Source organism: Sceloporus occidentalis, unplaced genomic scaffold (genome assembly GCF_023333645.1).
Source record: "Sceloporus occidentalis isolate IW3139 unplaced genomic scaffold, rSceOcc1.0.p SCAF_34, whole genome shotgun sequence".
Taxonomy (NCBI): domain Eukaryota; kingdom Metazoa; phylum Chordata; class Lepidosauria; order Squamata; family Phrynosomatidae; genus Sceloporus; species Sceloporus occidentalis.
The window spans coordinates 2,523,312-2,542,968 of NW_028317014.1; the positions used below are offsets into that span (position 1 = coordinate 2,523,312).

The 19,657-nt window shown below is 37.8% G+C and overlaps 1 protein-coding gene across 5 annotated transcripts in view; it reads left to right on the plus strand.

Annotated features, from left to right (window-relative positions):
- The window catches only part of LOC149298130 (teneurin-1-like), a 203,459-nt gene that overhangs the window by 102,519 nt on the left and 81,283 nt on the right, over positions 1–19,657 (plus strand). For all 5 annotated transcript variants that reach the window (XM_089487772.1, XM_089487774.1, XM_089487773.1 and 2 more), the window contains 2 exons: positions 1,940–2,134; positions 2,630–2,830. In XM_089487772.1, coding sequence (XP_089343898.1) covers positions 1,940–2,134; positions 2,630–2,830 — 396 coding nt within the window. The remainder of the gene's footprint in view (positions 1–1,939; positions 2,135–2,629; positions 2,831–19,657) is intronic.

Sequence of the window (19,657 nt, forward strand, 5' to 3'; positions counted from 1 at the left end):
CATGACTGGAGAGCTCAAAACTTTAAAAAAAAAATTACTCAGGAAATAAAATCTGTTAAATTCTGATCAGTGTCATTGCTGAAACATTTTACTGTTCATATATTTTAAAAGGAATTTTTTTATACACTTTTAGTTAATGCACGGTTTGGTTTTACATGGCAGGTCAACTTTAAGAACGATACATGTGTCAGAGAGCAATGTTTTACATTCCATAACACAAATTATTTATTTTCAGGAAATCATTTATAGTCTTATAGGATGCAATGTAGAGTTGACAGACATAAAATTATTAACAACATGGTCTGTATTTTGGTTGAAGTATACATTTTAAGAAAAGGTCATGACAGTCCCAGTCAGCCACTCCATGACATAGAATTAATTTAGAAATCATAACCAACGTACCCAACCTTACTATTTGCATGTACTTGCTGATCTAGTGCTTATTTTTAGCAGTCACAATCCAAGACTGACAACCTGGTGCCTTTTTGGAACAACTTGGCATTGGTGGCAGCTGAAGGGCATACGTGTCATGCTCCGTAATAACCAAATCTAAGATTCGTGTTCTTCTTACCTTATTGCACACTTGATAGCAGCAACCGGGTTGTACCCCTAAGTCTATTTGGAAGTCTAACAGGCCACAGTTAGAATTATAAGGTTATGCATTCTAACTATAGTCATATTTGACTTTCTCAATTCATCCTGTAAGGAGTCTGTCTCCCAGAAAAAATAATAGTGGTTTATCACGATAGAACTGCCACTGTATTCATAGGGAATTAATAGTTTTCATTGTACATGGCGACAATAAAAGCTAACCCATCCAGTTTAGACTATTGATATCTTCTGATTTATTTACCAACAATAAGCAGTCATTTTCCAAAAATGACTTTATTGGAGTCACTGCATTCAATATGGCCATGAAAGTACTGCTGTTATACAATATATATATATATATATATACACACACTGTTGTTACAATAAAATTATATATATTGATTTTTTATAGAACACATTAGATAAACATTACCGCTTATTAATTACTGTGAGGTTGAGGTCATGTTGTCTTGGCAGGGAACAGTTTTGATTCTTTGTATATTTGTTGCAGAGGACATCTAGGGCTCCTTTTTCTGAGTAATCAGTATGTGGTATTACAGACATAGACTGTAATGTTAACTAAAAGATGTTTTGGTTGGTTTCTTTCTGAATCTCATCTGGAATATTGCAACCTTACACAGCAACTTTCAAATAGAACACTGAACAAATCTCCTTTAGAGATACTTTTTATAGGCCAAATCAGCCAATTGAAGTACTAGTAGGCTAAACAAATAGTCATGCCTGTGTCATGAGTTGGAGCCATCAAAAACTACAAAATCTGTATCAGGCATCCCAAACAGCAAAAGGTTGCTTCACCGGCCACTGCCCCAATGCATCCACACCAGCAGCATGCTATGGGACTTGATTTCTCCCAAAGTTGGACTATTTTGAATGAATTGGTCCCTCAGAGTAAAGAATGTCATAAATGTCATAAAGCAGCAGCAGCAGTAGTAGTAAAGCACTGAGAAGACACTAAGCAGTCTTAGTTCAATTCAGGAACATTAGTTCAAGAACTAAAAACACACTGCATGTCGTGTACCCTGCCTAATTTGTCACCAATATTAATCAATGACAAATTAGGCTCCAGGCATCATACGTACTTTAATTTATATGATAGCTAGCTGCATGGTCCCTTTTCATGTAGTCATTCTGTTTGTGTTCTACAGTGGGGATGTCAGAGACCTTATACTGTCCCTTTAGACCGTATGATCAGACTGTAATTTAAAAGTAATTATTACTTGTACTATAAAACATCTACATTACTATATATACAAATTCCTAAAGTTTAAGGATAGATATGAAACCTAATAGATGTCAAATGTGTCCTCTAACTGTCCTTTTTTTTCAGATTCCTGTCCAGTACTGTGCAGTGGTAATGGGGAATATGAAAAAGGGCACTGTGTTTGTCGCAGTGGGTGGAAAGGTGCGGAGTGTGATGTTCCGGAGGAACAATGTATTGACCCAACCTGCTCTGGTCATGGGACGTGCATAATGGGAGTCTGTATTTGTGTACCAGGGTATAAAGGAGAAATCTGCGAAGAAGGTGTGTTTTTTGCACATATATTAAGAATGTTAATAATTACTAGTTAACCATTATTTTAAAATGAATTTATAGGGATTTTATTTGACATGGATTTAATATGATGATTTAGATGCTTGAATGTTGGTTGCCAATTGGCTGAATGGTTTCACAATGATTATCCCATATTGTCAGCTTTATAATAGATAGGATATATTATTTTAATATGATTGCAATATCAGATAGGAACCTCGTCTACTATGATGATGTAATAAGATCTCTCAGATAAGAACCCTCCCATTTTTGCCTGATATAAAGCCTCAGACCTAAATCAGTCTTGGGTCTTGTCTTCGATCCGGGATAGCTGTATGCCTATCCCATCCATTCCCTCACTGTACTACCCTCGAGCACTTCTGCTGGATGTCTGTTCCATTTATCTGCCACTTTCTTAACACTTGCGCTTAACCCTTATCTAAGTTTGCATTACTAAAATATGTTTCTGGGTTATGTCTTCTCCAGAAAACTGTATTGATCCAATGTGCTCGGACCATGGCGTATGTGTGCAGGGAGAGTGCCATTGTACTGCCGGCTGGGGAGGAGTGAACTGTGAATCTGCTCTAGCACTGTGCCAGGAGCAATGTTCTGGCCATGGGACCTTCCTCTTGGATAGTGGCGTCTGCAGCTGTGAGCCACTCTGGACGGGAGCAGATTGTTCTACAGGTAAATACACACATTTACGTACCAAACCGACATGAATCAAATAGGAATCAGCTACCCAGACAAAAGATAATCAGTGTTAGGAAATCAGAACAATATATATATTAAAGGTAAATGGTTAATAATTGTACATATTATTCCATTTATAATAAACCAGAAGCCACTCTTACAGTATGAATATAAGCTATGCATTTCATTTATCCATATTTTATATGGCATAACCATTACTGTCAAATAGAAATTATTATTGACGTGTTTTGAAATATGTATAAAATGTACAAGATGTTTTTGTTTTCGTGTTGTCTAAGGTATAAAACTATACACATACAAATGGCTTTTTCCATTTTCTTGTACCTTTTTCCCTGTTCATAAATTATATGAGTTGATGGGGTAAGGGAAAAGAAATGCAGTAATAATCATAAGAACAGGCGGATCTAGAACAGTTTAAGGGAAAATAGTACATTTCACCGGACTGCGGCACGTCTCAGAGAACTGGTTGTTTTGAGCTTTTATTATTTTAAGCACATTTGAAATTGCTTTTTTTAGGTTGTATGTTTAGAATAACTGAAGCCATCTGCTCAGTCGCGCAGGTTTCATTCACTCCTTTAGATATGCACTGTTTACATTGTTTTTCTTAGAAAATACACAACAGCATTTCCCAAGTTAGATGGTTAATTAGATAAGGGAAATATCAAATTCTCCTAAATACACAGTTTTAATAAATATTTCAGTCCTGAGATGTTCCTTTATTGCCAGTAACTTTGTGTGTTATTCCTGATGCTACCTCTTTATATGTGTGTCTAAGCAGCGTACGCAGCGCTTCAGATAGCTATGATGCCACAATCTTTAGTAGCTGCTTTCATTGATCTCTATCCACTAAGGGAGCATCTTTATCTTCTCTTTCTACCAACAAGTGTGACCAAGGAGGATCAGATCTCTCAAGACCTTATAATGCTACCCTATGTTTGGCAGCAGCGTTGTATTTAGTATTTCTGGAGGGGAAAAAGTAATTTTCTAATGAGTATATTCCTTTTAAAAAGGGACATTGGATGCCTTGTTTATTCTTTCTACTTTGGTTCAAAGTTTGGGGTGGTGCGATCATGGTAATGCAAAGGTCAAACTATACATTTTTGCCATTGAAAATGCATTCAGTAAACTGCAGCTATTCATTACTTGAGGCAAGTGTATACTTTATTGTATGTATTAACAGTCACTACAGTGTATCATTATACCTTAATTACACAGTGGCACCAGTCGTATTACAAAATACTCACTGCCTTGACATTTAAATTCCAGCAGTCTATCTTCAATTTACCTTTTCTGAACCATATGGCCCTAATTCTTAGTTTCGAGATTATGACAGCATTTTTCTTTTAAATAAAGTAGTTTTATGACAATCTGGCTAATTCTTTTTGTACATCTACTTGATATGTGATATCAGTTTATTTAAAATGTATTTTAAGTGCACATTCAAGTCACAAGGTCAATTCAGTGAGTTTAACGTAATTAGAGTTGGGATAAGTACATTTCATTGAAATGATCAAAAATATATCATGCAATAATTGTATAAAGCATGCAATGTATATTTAAGCAATTCTAGTTAATGGTGCTTTTGGACACAATAAGCTTTTGTGTTTGCTTTTTCTATCTAGCATCTAGAGCTGGGGTCCTCAAACTACGGCCCGCGGGCCACATGCGGCCCACGGAGTGCATTTACCCGGCCCGCCGGGTGTTTTTGCCTCAGGACATCCGTGTGTTCCGAAAGATGCTTTCGGAACACAAGGATGCCTCTGTGAAGTCCCTGCGGCACGCGTTTACTTTAAAAACGCGGGGACCGCCGGGAGCAGGTGCACGCAGCGACGTCACTGACGTCCCATGCGTGCACCCATGGCAACCGAGCGCTGAGGAGCGGAGAAGAAGAGAAGAAGCGAAGAAGCAAGGACGCGCGCTGGAGGTAAGTGTTTACCAGCGGTGCGTCCCTTCGGTGTTCTGACCACCGATCCTCCGGTCCTGCTATGGCCGGAGAGGTGGTCGGAACACTGAAATGGGGCAGTACACAGGCATACAGCCTCCAGCCATACTGTATGGCTGGAGGCTGTATGCCTGTGGGGGAACATACTGCCAGCCCCTATAGTCCGGCACTCCAACGGTCTGAGGGACCGTGAACTGGCCCCCTGTTTAAAAAGTTTGAGGACCCCTGATCTAGAGAGATGTAGAGGTGTGTGTGTGTGTATGTGTATATATATGTATATATATATATATAATCTAGATATACACTTTCAATGTATGTACTGTAAGAAGTGTTGCAGGTGCTACATAAAAAACGAGAAAACAATCATAATAATAATAATTCATAATAATAAATAATAGGCTACATCTAAAAAAAACATACACTTACCCAGTTATAGTGTTATGTTGCTCTGGTATGGAGAGGTAGACAGTATTCAAATGCGACCTTTTGCACTTCATTTCAAGAAATCCAATCAGATCATACATTTGTTATAAATATATACAAATTATAATGGTGTTTTCTTTTTAAAACAGTTCTAGTTTTTGCACGATATATAATCATTTCATATGTTTGAGTTCTCGCTCTGTTATCTTAGCCTAATCTGCTAGACAAACACCCTGACTCATTATACTGTCTGTGGAAAACAGGAAGACGCAATCTTAATCACCTAGCCGGTCACTCTGACTAATGCATGCCTGTATTGAAAGAATGCAGACACAAGAGTAAAAATATATTCATCTACAGACAGCAGCATTTTTGGTTCATTTGTTTTTGGACTGCCCTTTCGGTTCAGACAAAACCTCTTAATGCCTGCCGACCTTATCCGACAACCACTACTGTGTCTCAACTTTTATTATTATTCTGGCCTGTGGGAGTACTTCCGCGACAGGTTGGAGCCTTGGCGCACACCACAGGGAAAGGGTGTGCATTGGGGCTCCTCCGTGTCGCAGAAGTACACGAAAGAGGACAGAATAAATGCAGGGGAGAGCAGGGAGCAGTGGAAAGTTGAGAGAAGAACACTGAATCGAACACTGAGGGAAGCAGAGACACTGAATCGGTTGTTGGTTAAGGTAGGTAGACACTGCCAGAGAACATGAGAGTGTTTGTGAGAGCATGAGAGACAGGGAGAAAAAAACATTGAAATTCAAATGGAAATTCTGAGCTTTCTCCTTCGTTTTGTTGGGCCCCTCTTTTGGGACATTCATACAGATTAACAAAATTGAAAAATTGTATTAAAATTAAAGTTTATGCCAATCTGAATGCACAAGTCTATACCAGAATTCCATCTAACAAAAGTTCTCTACCTTTCCAATCAAGTATTTTGTCTGAATCTGTTATGTAAACAGTCACCTCCAATTAGAATATAAGAACATTTACAACACTATACAAATACAAACCAATAAAGAAAACACACAAATAACAACATTTTTAAAAAGTCTAACATAAAAATTATAGAAATTAACAAGCAGCAAAACTGTCAGAGCCAGGTAATTGAGCAGCTAACATGTATCACATGCTTACTGAATTTTTAAAATGTGTTGCAGTTGTGGGTTTTTTTTTACTAAGTTGTCAGAATATTCTTTTGGATTGTTTTAAAAAAGAAAACTGTTGGATAGTAATTAGCACTTTGTGAAATAAAACAGGGAGAGTTTTGACAACTTGGTGAGTTTGCATTAGGCTGTGAATAAATGCACACTCTGCAAATTTAAACTCGGTGACTTCCAGCTTATGAAAGAATTTCAATTCTTTTCCAGCGCTGAGACACATTTCTATCCAGAAATGGAACAAATGCCTTGCACAAGCAAATATAATAAAAGCCTGAACAGATACAGAGTTTGGAGTCGATTGTATGTCCTAAGGATATTATTGTCTATAGTGTTCACATTTCATATTACTGAATTCTCCTTCTTGTTTATAATTTTAAGAATTTTGCTAAATTATAACCCTGCTCTCAGACCCCATACATAGGCATAAAAAGTAACTTTATACTAATAGCTCAATAACTCAATGCCTTTGCTCTTTATCCCCCCCCCAACAAAAAAATACCACCTATAAGATTGTGTCTGTTCAATCACCGGGACATTTAACCTACTTGAGTCATATCTGCCACTCATGTTATCAGACCTCAAATACATATAAAATATATCTGCCAAGACCAATAAAAGTCTAGTGTCCTTAGTAGTCTGAAGGGGACTGACATATTCATGAAAAAGAAGCACACAAGAAAGCCTATTCTAGATAAGGTAGACCAACTCAAAGGGATAAGTTTTTTGATATTATGAAAAAAACACTCCAATAAACACATGGACTAAAAATGATTTGCTCAAATTTTTGGTCCATTAGTTTTCATGATAACATATTCTGTTTCCTGTCCTTTCAGTTCAGAGGGCTTTTCCCATTTGGAAATTAAATTTATTGTCGCTTACTCTCACATGCTCTCTCAGATGTTCACGCTCTTCTCTGTCAGTGTCTCCCTACCTTTTCCATGTCGCCACTTCTCCTTTGCTCCGCTTCGTATTCTCCATTTCTTCCGTCTTCTGTGGTTGTCCGTTTGTCCCAGCTCTCCACAGCGTTAACCCGATCTGGCAAAGTAGTTCTGCAACAGGGTGGAACCTTGTGCATGCCACAGGGACATCCTCTCCACATTCCTTCGATTGAGGGAAAGGCTCTACCATGTCCCAGAACTACTACCCCAGCCAGGGCTAACGCTGTGGAGAGCTGGGACAAGTGTAACACCGGAAGAGAAAGAAACGGAGCAAAGACATGATGAAGGTAGGCAGGGGTGTAACTAGACGCCTCAGGGCCCGGGTGCGAGAATCTGTTAAGGGCCCCCCCACCCCCTCACCCCCCCCCAAAAAAATATGATTTTTACCCAACAATTTTTTTTCAACAAATTCAACAAATTCAATTTACATATTGAATCATATCTGTAAAAAAAATCAAAGAAAAGGGGGCGCATGTACAAAGGGCATAATCCAGGGGGGCCAAGTTTTTTCTGCAGTGGGCCACTTCATCAGAATTGTATACGTGCGCGGGCCTCACTCATTTTTCACTGTGACAAAAAATATGGCCTTTAATAAAATATGCAGATTAAAATAAAGTAAAATGACACAAAACCTTTACTCTTCCTCTCACTGATTTCTGGGCCTTGAAAGTTTTGCAACTACAAATTCAGGATTCCCTAGATTTATTCTAGGGATGAACTAAAATGAAAATTCTGGACCAAAACATTCAGGGTTCACTTAGCCAAAACCGAAAATGACCCCCACCTTTAAAAATAATAATAAAAACTCACATGTTTAATAAAAGTAGGTAACACACAATTGGACAAAATTAGCAATATGACTTGGCATGATAGGAGTGTGATTGCTAACAGTAATCACACTCCTATCATACCCAGGCAACCAGTAAATGCTGGTACCGAGGCTTGATGGGACTGTGCTCGCTGTGATTGCTGTTAGCAATCACACTCCTATCATGCCAAGTCAGCCAGTACATGCTGGTACAGGGTGGCTGTAAGTGATGTGCAGACCCCATACTGCTGGCAGCATCACTACACAAGGGGGGCAGCTAGCTAGGTTTCAGCATGTACTGGCTGACTTGGCATGATAGGAGTGTGATTGCTAAAAGCAATCACAGTCCCATCATGCCTAGGTTCCAGCACTTACATATCCATCCAGTAAATGCTGGAACCTAGGCATTATGGGACTGTGATTGCTGTTAGCAATCACACTCCTATCATGCCAAGTCAGCCAGTACATGCTGGTACAGGGTGGCTGTAAGTGCAGACCCCATATTGCTGGCAGCATCACTACACAAGGGGGGCAGCTGGCCAGGTTTCAGCATGTACTGGCTGACTTGGCATGATAGGAGTGTGATTGCTAAAAGCAATCACAGTCCCATCATGCCTAGGTTCCAGCACTTACACATCCATGCTATCACACACACATCACACACACACTCATAATCATTAATTCACAGATTAATTCCCTCAATCACACACACTCATTCAAACACTCTCCCCACCCCCTTACCTGCACTGCAGCTCCTCGATGCCGCTCACAGACTTCAGCAGGGGGCGCGGCCTCCCTCTGCCTTCTCTGCTAAAGCACAGAGGAAGTAGGATGTCACGTGAACTCCGCTTCCTCTGTGCAGTCCAGAAGACCCTCCCACAAGTAAGTAGCAGGGCTTGAGGTGCGGCTCGCGTAAGATCGGTTGCCCTGGCCCGCGGGCCGCATGTTGGACGCCCCTGCCTTATTTAAAACAAAAACGGAAAAAAGATTTCGGGCGGCCCCTTGGCTTGGGCCCCCCTGCCGCCGGGGCCCGGACGCAGTCGCGACCCCTGCGACCCCGGTAGTTCCGCCACTGAAGGTAGGGAGACATTGACAGAGAGCGTGTGAGAAAGAATTAGTGAGAAAGAGCATGTGAGAGAATGTGTGAAATTAGAAAAAACAAAAACAAAATGCAAACAAAAATTTGCTTTTTTTTGTTTGTTTCATTGAGGCCCCTCTTCCTTTTTGGACATTTGTACAAACTGACGAAATTGGCAAATGCTGTTAAAATTCATACAAATGTCAATGCACTTTTCTACTGTGTATATACGGAGCTATCTGTATAAAGTAATTTTGGTAACGTTTGAAATTCATTATTGTTACCTTAGCAACCAATGGAATGGTCTGTTCAACAAATTGTTCTGATGATTTTCCTTGATCATAAGGCCACTTTTCAACCAGAATGCATATATATAGATATACCTATATAAACACAGCTTAAATATAATTTGTATATGTCCAAAATCAAATGTACGATCAAAAAGTCCACAAGGAGCATTTAACATGAAACCATCATTTGCGAGACAAGATTAGTTCATCTGAACATACAGAGATTGTGACTCTACCTTAGCGAATGCATTAGGGCTGACTGAAGTATTCTGTCCAATTATCAAACTAAAGTCAAATCCTAAAAGCTTTTCTTCATATATTGAATTATTTCATTTATATTTATTAGCAATCTGAATTGCAGAATATACAGAATAGGGAAACACATCCTAGAGAACAGAATTATTTCTCCCTAGTATGATGCTCTTTTTTTACCAAATGCACTTTGTCTATTGCTGTACACTGGCCCTTAATTTGAAAATCTGGTGTCCATTTAGACGATTCATTTTTTTTGTTTACAGGAATTAAAAACATTGGCCAGAATTTTAACTCACATGGGAACTTTTTTTTCGACGGTTATACAGATTGGAAAAAGTTAAATGTCTTTTCTGTTATTGAACAAAAAAAAAGAATCAACAAAGGGTACTTCATTTTTGTTGTAGTAAAAACTATAGTATTGCAGACCTCATACATACATACATTGTATTTTGTAACTGGATATGAGATTTTCTATAGGAAAGAAAGAATAAATAACCAAACACACACATATATATTTCCCATACGTCAAAGAGATACAGCAGAGATCACATGATTTGTATATATATAAGCTATGAAGTGCCTCATACCTTTGATTTTTTTTCTCCGTCTGCACTAATAGCCTTTTTTGGTCAATAGGCAGATAAACACATTTTCTACACAAAAGTCTTGGACTGACTAAACAATGCTGTTAGTAGCTATTCAGCATTGTTTGTGACGAGTCAGAGAATATATTGATCTTTTCTCTTCTCTGTAGTAAACATACCTGGTAATTCGTCGGAATGTACCTGGAGTCTCCGGTTAGAGCCCTAGTTCCCCTAGTCTCTGGGCCACATTCCTCTTTTCCCCAGTATGGGACTGCGGTTTTGCCACATACACTCCTCACTTACATAAGGCTGATGGGACTAGCCCTGTCCTCTTAGAAGAGAGAGCTCCAGGTAGTCTACCCTGGGAAGTGCCCAGGTATGTTGGTGATCAATGAAAAATGTAAAGAAACTGAAAAAAATGTTGTATACAATGCAGTAAATTTGATGCTGCCTAGCTGATTCGTCTGGCACCAAAGGGTTATTACATAAATATATTAATCATAAAAATAAAAAAATGATGGATTTTACAGTTACATCTACAAACTGTAATAAAATGATATATTTAAATGCTATTTTATTGTGTCGTTTTTCGCTTTCTTTCAAACAATCATTTGCACAAAACATTTCATAAAGAAGTATTGTTGTTGTTTTTTTCTTTCTAAAGAAATGAATTTTTTTTTATCAGTTGTAGCCAGACTTGGCATAAAAATACATTTACAGGCTTTTTTCTGACTCAAATTAAATACCATAGAAATATAAAAGCTTTTAATGACCCATAGCAGTAGAAGCCGAATAATGCATTCAACTTTTACAGATAGTTTTGAACTGAATGTTAAATTAGAATCTCACATTAAAAGAAAAACATAGAATAAAACCAATACTAGTACTACTATATATAAATATAAAAATGTAAGAGTCTGTATTATTAGTAATCCATATTAGAACCCTGTAACCTGTATAAGGGCATGGAAGTGTGTTTAGCCACATATCCTGCAAATTCCTCTCTCGTTCCATTTAATAGCATCAACACTTCATATGGCTAACTACAGCCCTTGCATGGCTAACTACAACCTTATGTGTGGCTAGACCCACCTTCTTGCAAAGGGAGAATTTCACGTAGCCTTATCCAAGAAGTTCACAGCTATGCTTATTCTCAATTTATGTCAAGTGAGGGTTATTTTTGTTTAAAAAAAAAAAAATCATTTTGCAGCTAATATCGGATGTTATCCTTAAGGCACATTTTATGTTGTTTTTTCATATTTCGCAAAAATATAGCTATTGTTGTATTCTGCTTATCCATGCCTTCAATGACTATAAAAATTGGACTTTTGACCTGCATTATTGAGGTGGATAGTCTAAGAACTCTCATATTAGCCTTTCTCTAGAAGAACTGCCATTGTTTGCAGGCCAAAGACAAGCTTAATGCTTCTTTGTCCAGAACTCAATTATTTTATCGTTCATGAGATCGCTCACCATAGTAACACACGGTAAATGAAAGACTTGGTCTATCTAATCTGCCAATTTCCAGCACTCTCAAAAGGTCAGTGTAATTGTGTATATTATGTAAAATCCATCACATCTTGCCATTAAGTGTCATTATTTCTTAGGATATTTTACATATAGATCTTTACATGGCTCTAACATCACCCTGAATTAAAGATAGCCATTAAATATTGTTTTAACTGTTTCAAGTGATGAGGAATGCGTAATGCACATTATTCAGTATCAGTTTGAAAACAAAAAAAAATTTAACTAGCACAACATAGATAATTTTGACAGTTTTGTTGATAAAAAAACAGTGAGTACCACATAACCCAGTATTGGTATTCCTGGGGTATCAAGGACAGACAGACACACAAAAGATAATAGGCAAATCTGACACAGAAACAGGAAAATAATAGTACATTAAACATTAACAGATGAATGGGAAGATCTCTTGGTCCAGTCTGCATATTTTTTTCTTGCAAAGGCATGGCGGTTTACTTGGGCTTCTGTTGCTGTGGGAAGGTAGAGGAATTCAGTTATTGTGGGAAATGTATTCTTTTTCTAATTTTTCAAGGTTAGTGTCAGAGATTTTTTTCGATTTTGTAGGATTAGTATAAATATGTCTAGTATGTATTAGTCTAGGCATTCGGTAGGATGCCCAGATTTTCTCTTTTACCCAGTTACTCTTACGAGAAGTACTTCAAAAGTTTTCACCTTAATGACAACCTCTATATTTCTCCCTTTCTGGGATTTATTCACTAAACACTAAGTTGCAAGTGGGTTGTGATGAAACATTTAAACCTAAGATGACCTGAAGATGACCTGTCAGACTTTGTTTTTAATACCATGAGATATTATGTCTCCTCTCACTTGAGTCAATTATTGAGTAAATATTTTTCTCTAGATGAGTATACGTGCGTAGAGATAGTAACTGCAGTGTATTTATTTATCGGGTACTGCACTATTCCGTCCAGCCTACTGAGTATCAGCGTATGACATCATATGCCAACTCTTTGCGTTTCAGGTAGAGCATGCTATGGAGACACCTCAGTACAGTGGTCACTGGTATACATGGACAGGTTAGGGAGATCTGAGATTTCACTTTGAACTGGCCCACTGAACAGCAATATAGGAAGATCATCCTCCGTTTTTGTGGTAGAGGGCCCCCCCCCCGAATTTGTCAGCCTACACCAGAATATGCTACATAATGACAGTCCTAATTAATTCAAAGCTACTATATAATACGTGTATATTATGCACTACTATTATGTTTGCTCTTATAAAACAAAGCATACATATAAAACAGAAAATTGATTTCAAGTATTGAGCATGTCTGTAAATGTTTAAATACTTTGTTACAGTAATTAGAAGATCTTTCTTAATGACATATATTAGGTATGTATGGTCTAACTCCATTAAAACCTTTGTGCATTCGCTATAGAGCTTTTCCACTTCTACTGTGAGCAGGTAAACAATCATTATACCCCAGGGAGAGTGAGTAATAATTTTATGTAACATCAATTTCCTTGGTTTAGCCCTGTGAAATGAATTATATGTCCTTGTGTTTACTATCACCAATCCGCTCTTGTAAAGGTATATTGATTCTGGTTCTGCGCAGCAAAAATTGAGTTTTTAGCCTCAAAGGAATTAGCACGCATTGGCATATTATATGTCTATCGTACATGAGTAATATGGAACTGTTCGTTGTATGATGTAGTTGCTTAAAGTTGGTGTTCCACTTTCTCTGCACATTTATAACTAAATACAATACTAGATGTTCTAGTTAAATGTCCAAACCAGAAATAACTCTTTAATCGAATAATAATGTGTTTCATTTATACAATACAATGACTGATCTGCTGTAACAGTGCCAGTTTCACAACAGGTACAACAGTTGGGACAAAGGTAGAGCAAATAATCAATTTCCAAGTATAGTCAAGACAAGTCAGGAGCTGGAGGCTGGTAGGATAATTTAAACTACAGACAAGAGGTCAAGGCTGGTGGCAATCAGGAAGGGTCCAATAAACAAAGCAAAGCCCCAGAATGCAACTTTAAATAGTGGAGGAAATTCTGAATAGAGGCTTTATCCCTGTTTGGGTCTTACGATAGAGGCAAAAATGTAAGCTTCATCCATTTCGGATGAGGCAACAGTTTACGAATATGGTGACTCATATTGCTTGGAGGTGTGAACAGCATGGGCTCTAAGATCTGCTAAGGTTGTTTTACTGAACACGCTGGAAAGCTTAGTTAATGCTTTGCCCAAGTGGGACGGAATCTTTAATCCTTTAAGTGTACCAGGATTATAGTTTCATTATATTCCATATTTTATTATTTATATTATTCACCTAGCAAAATAATGAAAATATGCAAAAATGTGATGCAGTATTTGGCAAATACATTTGTATTGCATTCAGCGTTTATATAGCTCTTTTGTTTCTTTTGTGATGTGTAGCTCTATATTAAATTACAACGAACCCTTCAAATGAAGCAATCATATCTATGATGCCATCTGAAGGGGTAACAGGTGCAAGACCGCTCTGATGGAGCAACCTGGCAGCAGGGGAGGGCCGGGGCTGGTCCGAGCAATTTGTCTCTAAAGCTGGGATGCAATCGTCAGTAAAGCCCTGCGAATCTCAGGTCAATTGAATCTCAAATCAGATCTAGATCAAAAATGTTAATTTGAATCAAATAAAAAAAATTCCTTCAAATATTAGAAAATAAAGAAGACAATATTTAAAATGTGTACATGTTCATTGTTTGGCTTTCTCTCTCTCTCTCTCTCTCTCTCTATATATATATATATATATATATATATAAGGCACGTTTAAAAATTGGAAGAGTTTTAGGGATTATTTGCTCATTTCATGGATGAGGATTATTTATTAATTTGTAGTTATTGTTATCTAAATCTGTCTGATTATTTTCAAAAATATTATTTTTAAGTATTTGGGGGCATAAATCATTAAAAAAGGTAAACAATTAAAAGCTGAGGGGCGTGGTTTGCTGCTCACCAAAATGGCTGCTTGAGCCTGGAGCTCCGATGACCCACTGCTTTTTTACTCACGCGAATCGGTACTAATCTTCAAGATGGGCAAACATTCCAGACCATCTATCTGTTTTTTTATGATGGTTTTTTTTTTTTTTCGTACTCTCTGGGGTGCCCCCCATCCCAGACTGTTACATATTTGCTCAAGCAGTGGGTCTCGGACCCGTGTTGGATCTCGTGGTTTACCTATTATGCATGCTGCACACAGCTCTTGTTCTCTTTGCGTGAGTATGCAAAGTTGCCCTCTGAGCCGGCCGGCCGGGCCACTTGTGGCTCTGGTACTTGGCTTTCCCCGTTCTTCGGGTTTGATGGCCCTCCTGTTGGGACACTTGTCTCTCCCTTGGTCTAGCTTCGGCTGGGTCCTTGGGTGTTCTCAGGTTTTCAATTGTTCGTATTGTTTCCCATTTTTTTTCTTTTGTTTTTCTGACGTGTACCGCCTTGTTTCCGACTCCTTGATCTCTCCAGGTGTTCTTCATGCACTCAGCCACAATTAAACTTACTACTTTAAATGTCAGAGGGCTCAATAAGCCTGAACAACGCTCTAAACTGTTTCATTTCCTGCACACAAGACTAAGATTGCTTTCCTGCAAGAAACGCACTTTAAAGCAGGTTCTGAACCGAGATTCTTCTCTAAACGCTTTACCAATGTCTTTCTCTCTATCTCACCTGCCTCCAAAACGAAAGGCGTTGCAATTCTTTTACATAAATCCCTTCCGTTTCAACACTTGGACACCTGGAGGGATGGAGAGGGAAGATGTGTTTTTATTAAAGGGAATATCGCTACATACAAATTTACGTTGGCCTGTGTCTATGCGCCCAACCGCAATCAGACTAGTTTCCTTATTTCTGCCTTGAATAGGTTGGCTGGCTTTCAGGAAGGGATTACGGTGCTAGGGGGTGATTTTAATATGATTTTGGATCCCAGGGTTGATAGCTCTTCTGGTACGTCGCACATTCCCTATTCCCGTATCGCTGACGCTTGGAGAACACAACACCCGACCACTAAAGACTTTACTTATTTTTCTCCCATGCACACTAGATACACTAGAATCGACTCGATCTTTCTCTCGCATTTTCATTTACCAATGCTTGCTACTTCACCATATGTAAGCACTGGTTATACTTCTGTATACCTGTTGGAATTTGTATCTCTATTGTTTACTTTACATGTCTGTGGATACTGTCATGCATTTATTGTACCATCAATAAACGGAATTTGAGTTAAAAAAAAACCAAAAAAAAAACAATTAAAAGCTACCATAGCTACACCATTTCTAGGTCCATCCTAAACACTCTGCCAAATGCTCCATCAATGATCAACTTTGACCCATGGAAATGGAGGCTATTGGCTTAAATATGTGAATTGGAATGCCGCAATCAACTCTACTGAACAGCGAACTTTCTAACCATAGTGTCTGTATGACCATTGAACTAACTATTGTACTTACTGTAAGACTCAGCTTTTTGAACCACCCTTTATTATACAGTAATGTGTAAAATGCTACATACATCTTCTGACACGATATAAATGAATATAGAAATTTACAGGCTCTGTTGACTAAACTGGCATTGCAATTGCATGATACTAGGACATCAGTAAATGCCAGCATCTTACAGAGGTGTATTTAACGTTCAATTTCTAGAACCTAAGAGAGATTCTTTGTTGCTTCACTTTATGTTTCTCTGACAATATCTTTGGTTTGCTACGATGTGGTAAACATGAAACTCTTGCATTTACAACTTAGAAAGTTAAGTTAAAACAAAAAATATACTAATATATGATATAATCATAAAATATTTGGGAATAAATTGTCTTTGTTAGCATACTGCAAAGTAATCTAATCTACTAAATATACTAGAAGTGTAGATTATTTGCAGGGAAATAAAAAGTGTTAATCTTACTCCATTAACCGTGCAACCCCGGTTAGTACCTCCTGCCGGATGGGCCATCCTGACCCTGCATACAGCACATTGACTTCTATGAGATGGACTTTTTTATTTTGTCAAAGTTCTTCCCCAACTCACTGAATATACTAATATATATGTGTTGGTTTTTTTTAAATGGCAAAGTGCATTACATTAAAATCTCCCCAGAATTCTTGCAATCTAGGTTATTTTTTACCTACTAGCTATTTCTATCCCGTAAGAATATTTATAAACGTAGCCTTGATTTGACAATAAGATAATATGTGATCCATTGTTCTCATAAACCAAACAGAAGTGAAGCATTAAAATCTCACCGCTATAGAGAAGGATAAAATAAAGCGTCAAATTTATCAGTGCCATAAATCCCATTTCTGACCCACTTTTGCAGCAGAGAGATTTTTTTGTCAGCAAAGTACCTTGAAAAACTAATTAAGGGAAGGCACAGGAAAACTACGGATGCAATAATTTGATGCATAATTCAGTCAAATCCTTTCTTATACTGAAAAGCACATTACATAAATATAAAGAGTTCCTGTGGCATAAACGCATTACAGTGAATCCTTTAGGGGTTAATAATCATAATCTTCCTTACAGGCAGAGCATATTGTTAGGTGCCAAGGGATTGGCAAGAGGCTTTTCAAAGAAATGCATCTTAAACTGATGACATGAAACTACTTTTTTTGTAAAAAATGTGAAAGCTGTTTTGGGGTTTTCTCGAACTGCTCAGGAGATTTTTGAGAATTATGGAGTTATATCTTTTTTGTTATTCTTTTAAGTTGCTAATTTTTCATGTTAGCAGGATCATATTAGACTAAAGGATACAAACACCGACTTCAGAGAAGAGTTTTGGCTTTACTGTAAGAGGGTTGGAAGTTTGAGAGTTTTGCAAACTTCTGCTACTTGGATTCTTCCTCATTTTATTTATTTGGTGTGCAGGTCTATTAACCCCTTAATGACAAAGCCCGTACGGGCTCAAAATGCATTGTTTTTAATGGGTTTAGGGACCATCCATTGTCCTTAAGGGGTTAAAATGTCTTCATGCATTTAACTCAATTTAAAAGCTAGCAACTTAAGGTCCACAGAACCCCAATATTTTTACTTAATGCAAGGAGGTTTTACTTAATGCAGAAGTGGTCTAATATAGTAAGGGGATTTAAACATGCATGAGATTAGGCATATGGCTCCTGCATCTAAACCAAGACCAAGGACTGATTAATGTATGTGCCTTTAAAGCAGATAAGACTAGATGGGCAAAATGGGTTTTATCCAGTGTCAATTTTAGTTTTATGCTTCTCTACAAAAAAAAAAAGAAAAGAAAGAAAAATTGAAAATTCTGATACTAAACGTAAAACGGGACTGGGGGAGAGGGCAAGGAGGACAAGAAAGGCTGTGAGGACTAAGGGGAATAAGGGCACGGGCGAAGGGAGAGAGAAACTTGTTGTTGGCCAACAAATTTTGTTTTCTGGATAAAAAAAAAGAAAAGCTGTCTGAATTTTGTCCAAATTGAAAGGGCGGGAAACAAAATTTAGTGTTCAAAAATGAATGAGCCAAAAGCAAAATAATTTCGTCCAAAACGCTTTTGGTCATTGTGCATAAATCCATAAACATTTGGTCATATAGTGTATGTTAATGATATTCCAATAACATTTTCAGTGTCAGTGTTTAATTGTCAGTGTAGGGCTCTGGATTCCAATACTTTGTTATGGATTCCTATATACACAGTAACATCTGGATCACACACATTGGCTCTTAGAGGATTAGCCTATCGAGTTCCACAAGGTTCCATCTTATCTCCCATGCTATTCGCAACCTACTTACTACCACCGGGCGACATGATTAGGCATAATACACAGACTAGTTGAAATTTAACAAGCCACAGGTGTGAGAAACTGACTTTTAATTGCCATTTTAACCCATGTGTATCACCTTGTATATCTATAACAACACCAAACATTCAAAGGTATGCAAACTTTTGATCAGGGTCATTTGGTGTTAGAATGACCTTGTCATATGCACTACGAATGACCATTTCATGTGGTCAAGGCTCGCAATGTGTAGCAAGCAATGCTGCATGACCATACCTGGGAACTTCTGGGCTTCGGCTACCCGGAGCCTTCCCTTGCGGGATGCGGCCAGGACTGCACACTGACGTCAGCGGTGAGTGTGCAGTCCTACCCCCTTCTACCTCCATCCACTTGAGATAGGAAGGTTGATAGGAATAGGTACCCTTACAGTTATAAATAAAAAATAAACCTCCATCTCATCCCCTATATCCTTGCTCTTAACTCTGCAGCATTGTTTGCTTAACTGATGCCTGAAATGCGGACTAAACGATATATGGCCATGTAGTATAGATATATGTTTTTGAATGGTCTTTGCTGCTTATGAGCTGAATTCTTGCTCTGTTTTGTGTACATATTGTCCATTATTATTTTAGCAGCAACCCAGGAATCTGAATGTGTATGCATTTTTATGTTCTTTGGTGCTCACCTTTCTGTATATATATTTTTTGGTGTAAAAACAAATGGAATATAGCAGTATACAGTAATACCTTTTATGTTGGTGTAACTGTAAATTTCGAATGATGACTTTTATCATGTCTAAAGCAATACTGATAAAATTTCTGTATTTTGAAAAACTACCCTAGCTTATAATAGATGCAAATAAGAAAAAGTGAGGAAGCCACATATGCAATCTGCTCATAGTTCACTAACCAATTGTAAATGGTAGCACAAACTGTGTTCAAACTTTCCTGTATTGAACGTGGATTTGACATTTCTTTTTACAATATCTACTTTCTGTATTTAGAAGTGAAGCCCATAACTTTATTAGCCTTTTTCACTTAGTTTCATGTTCTGCTGT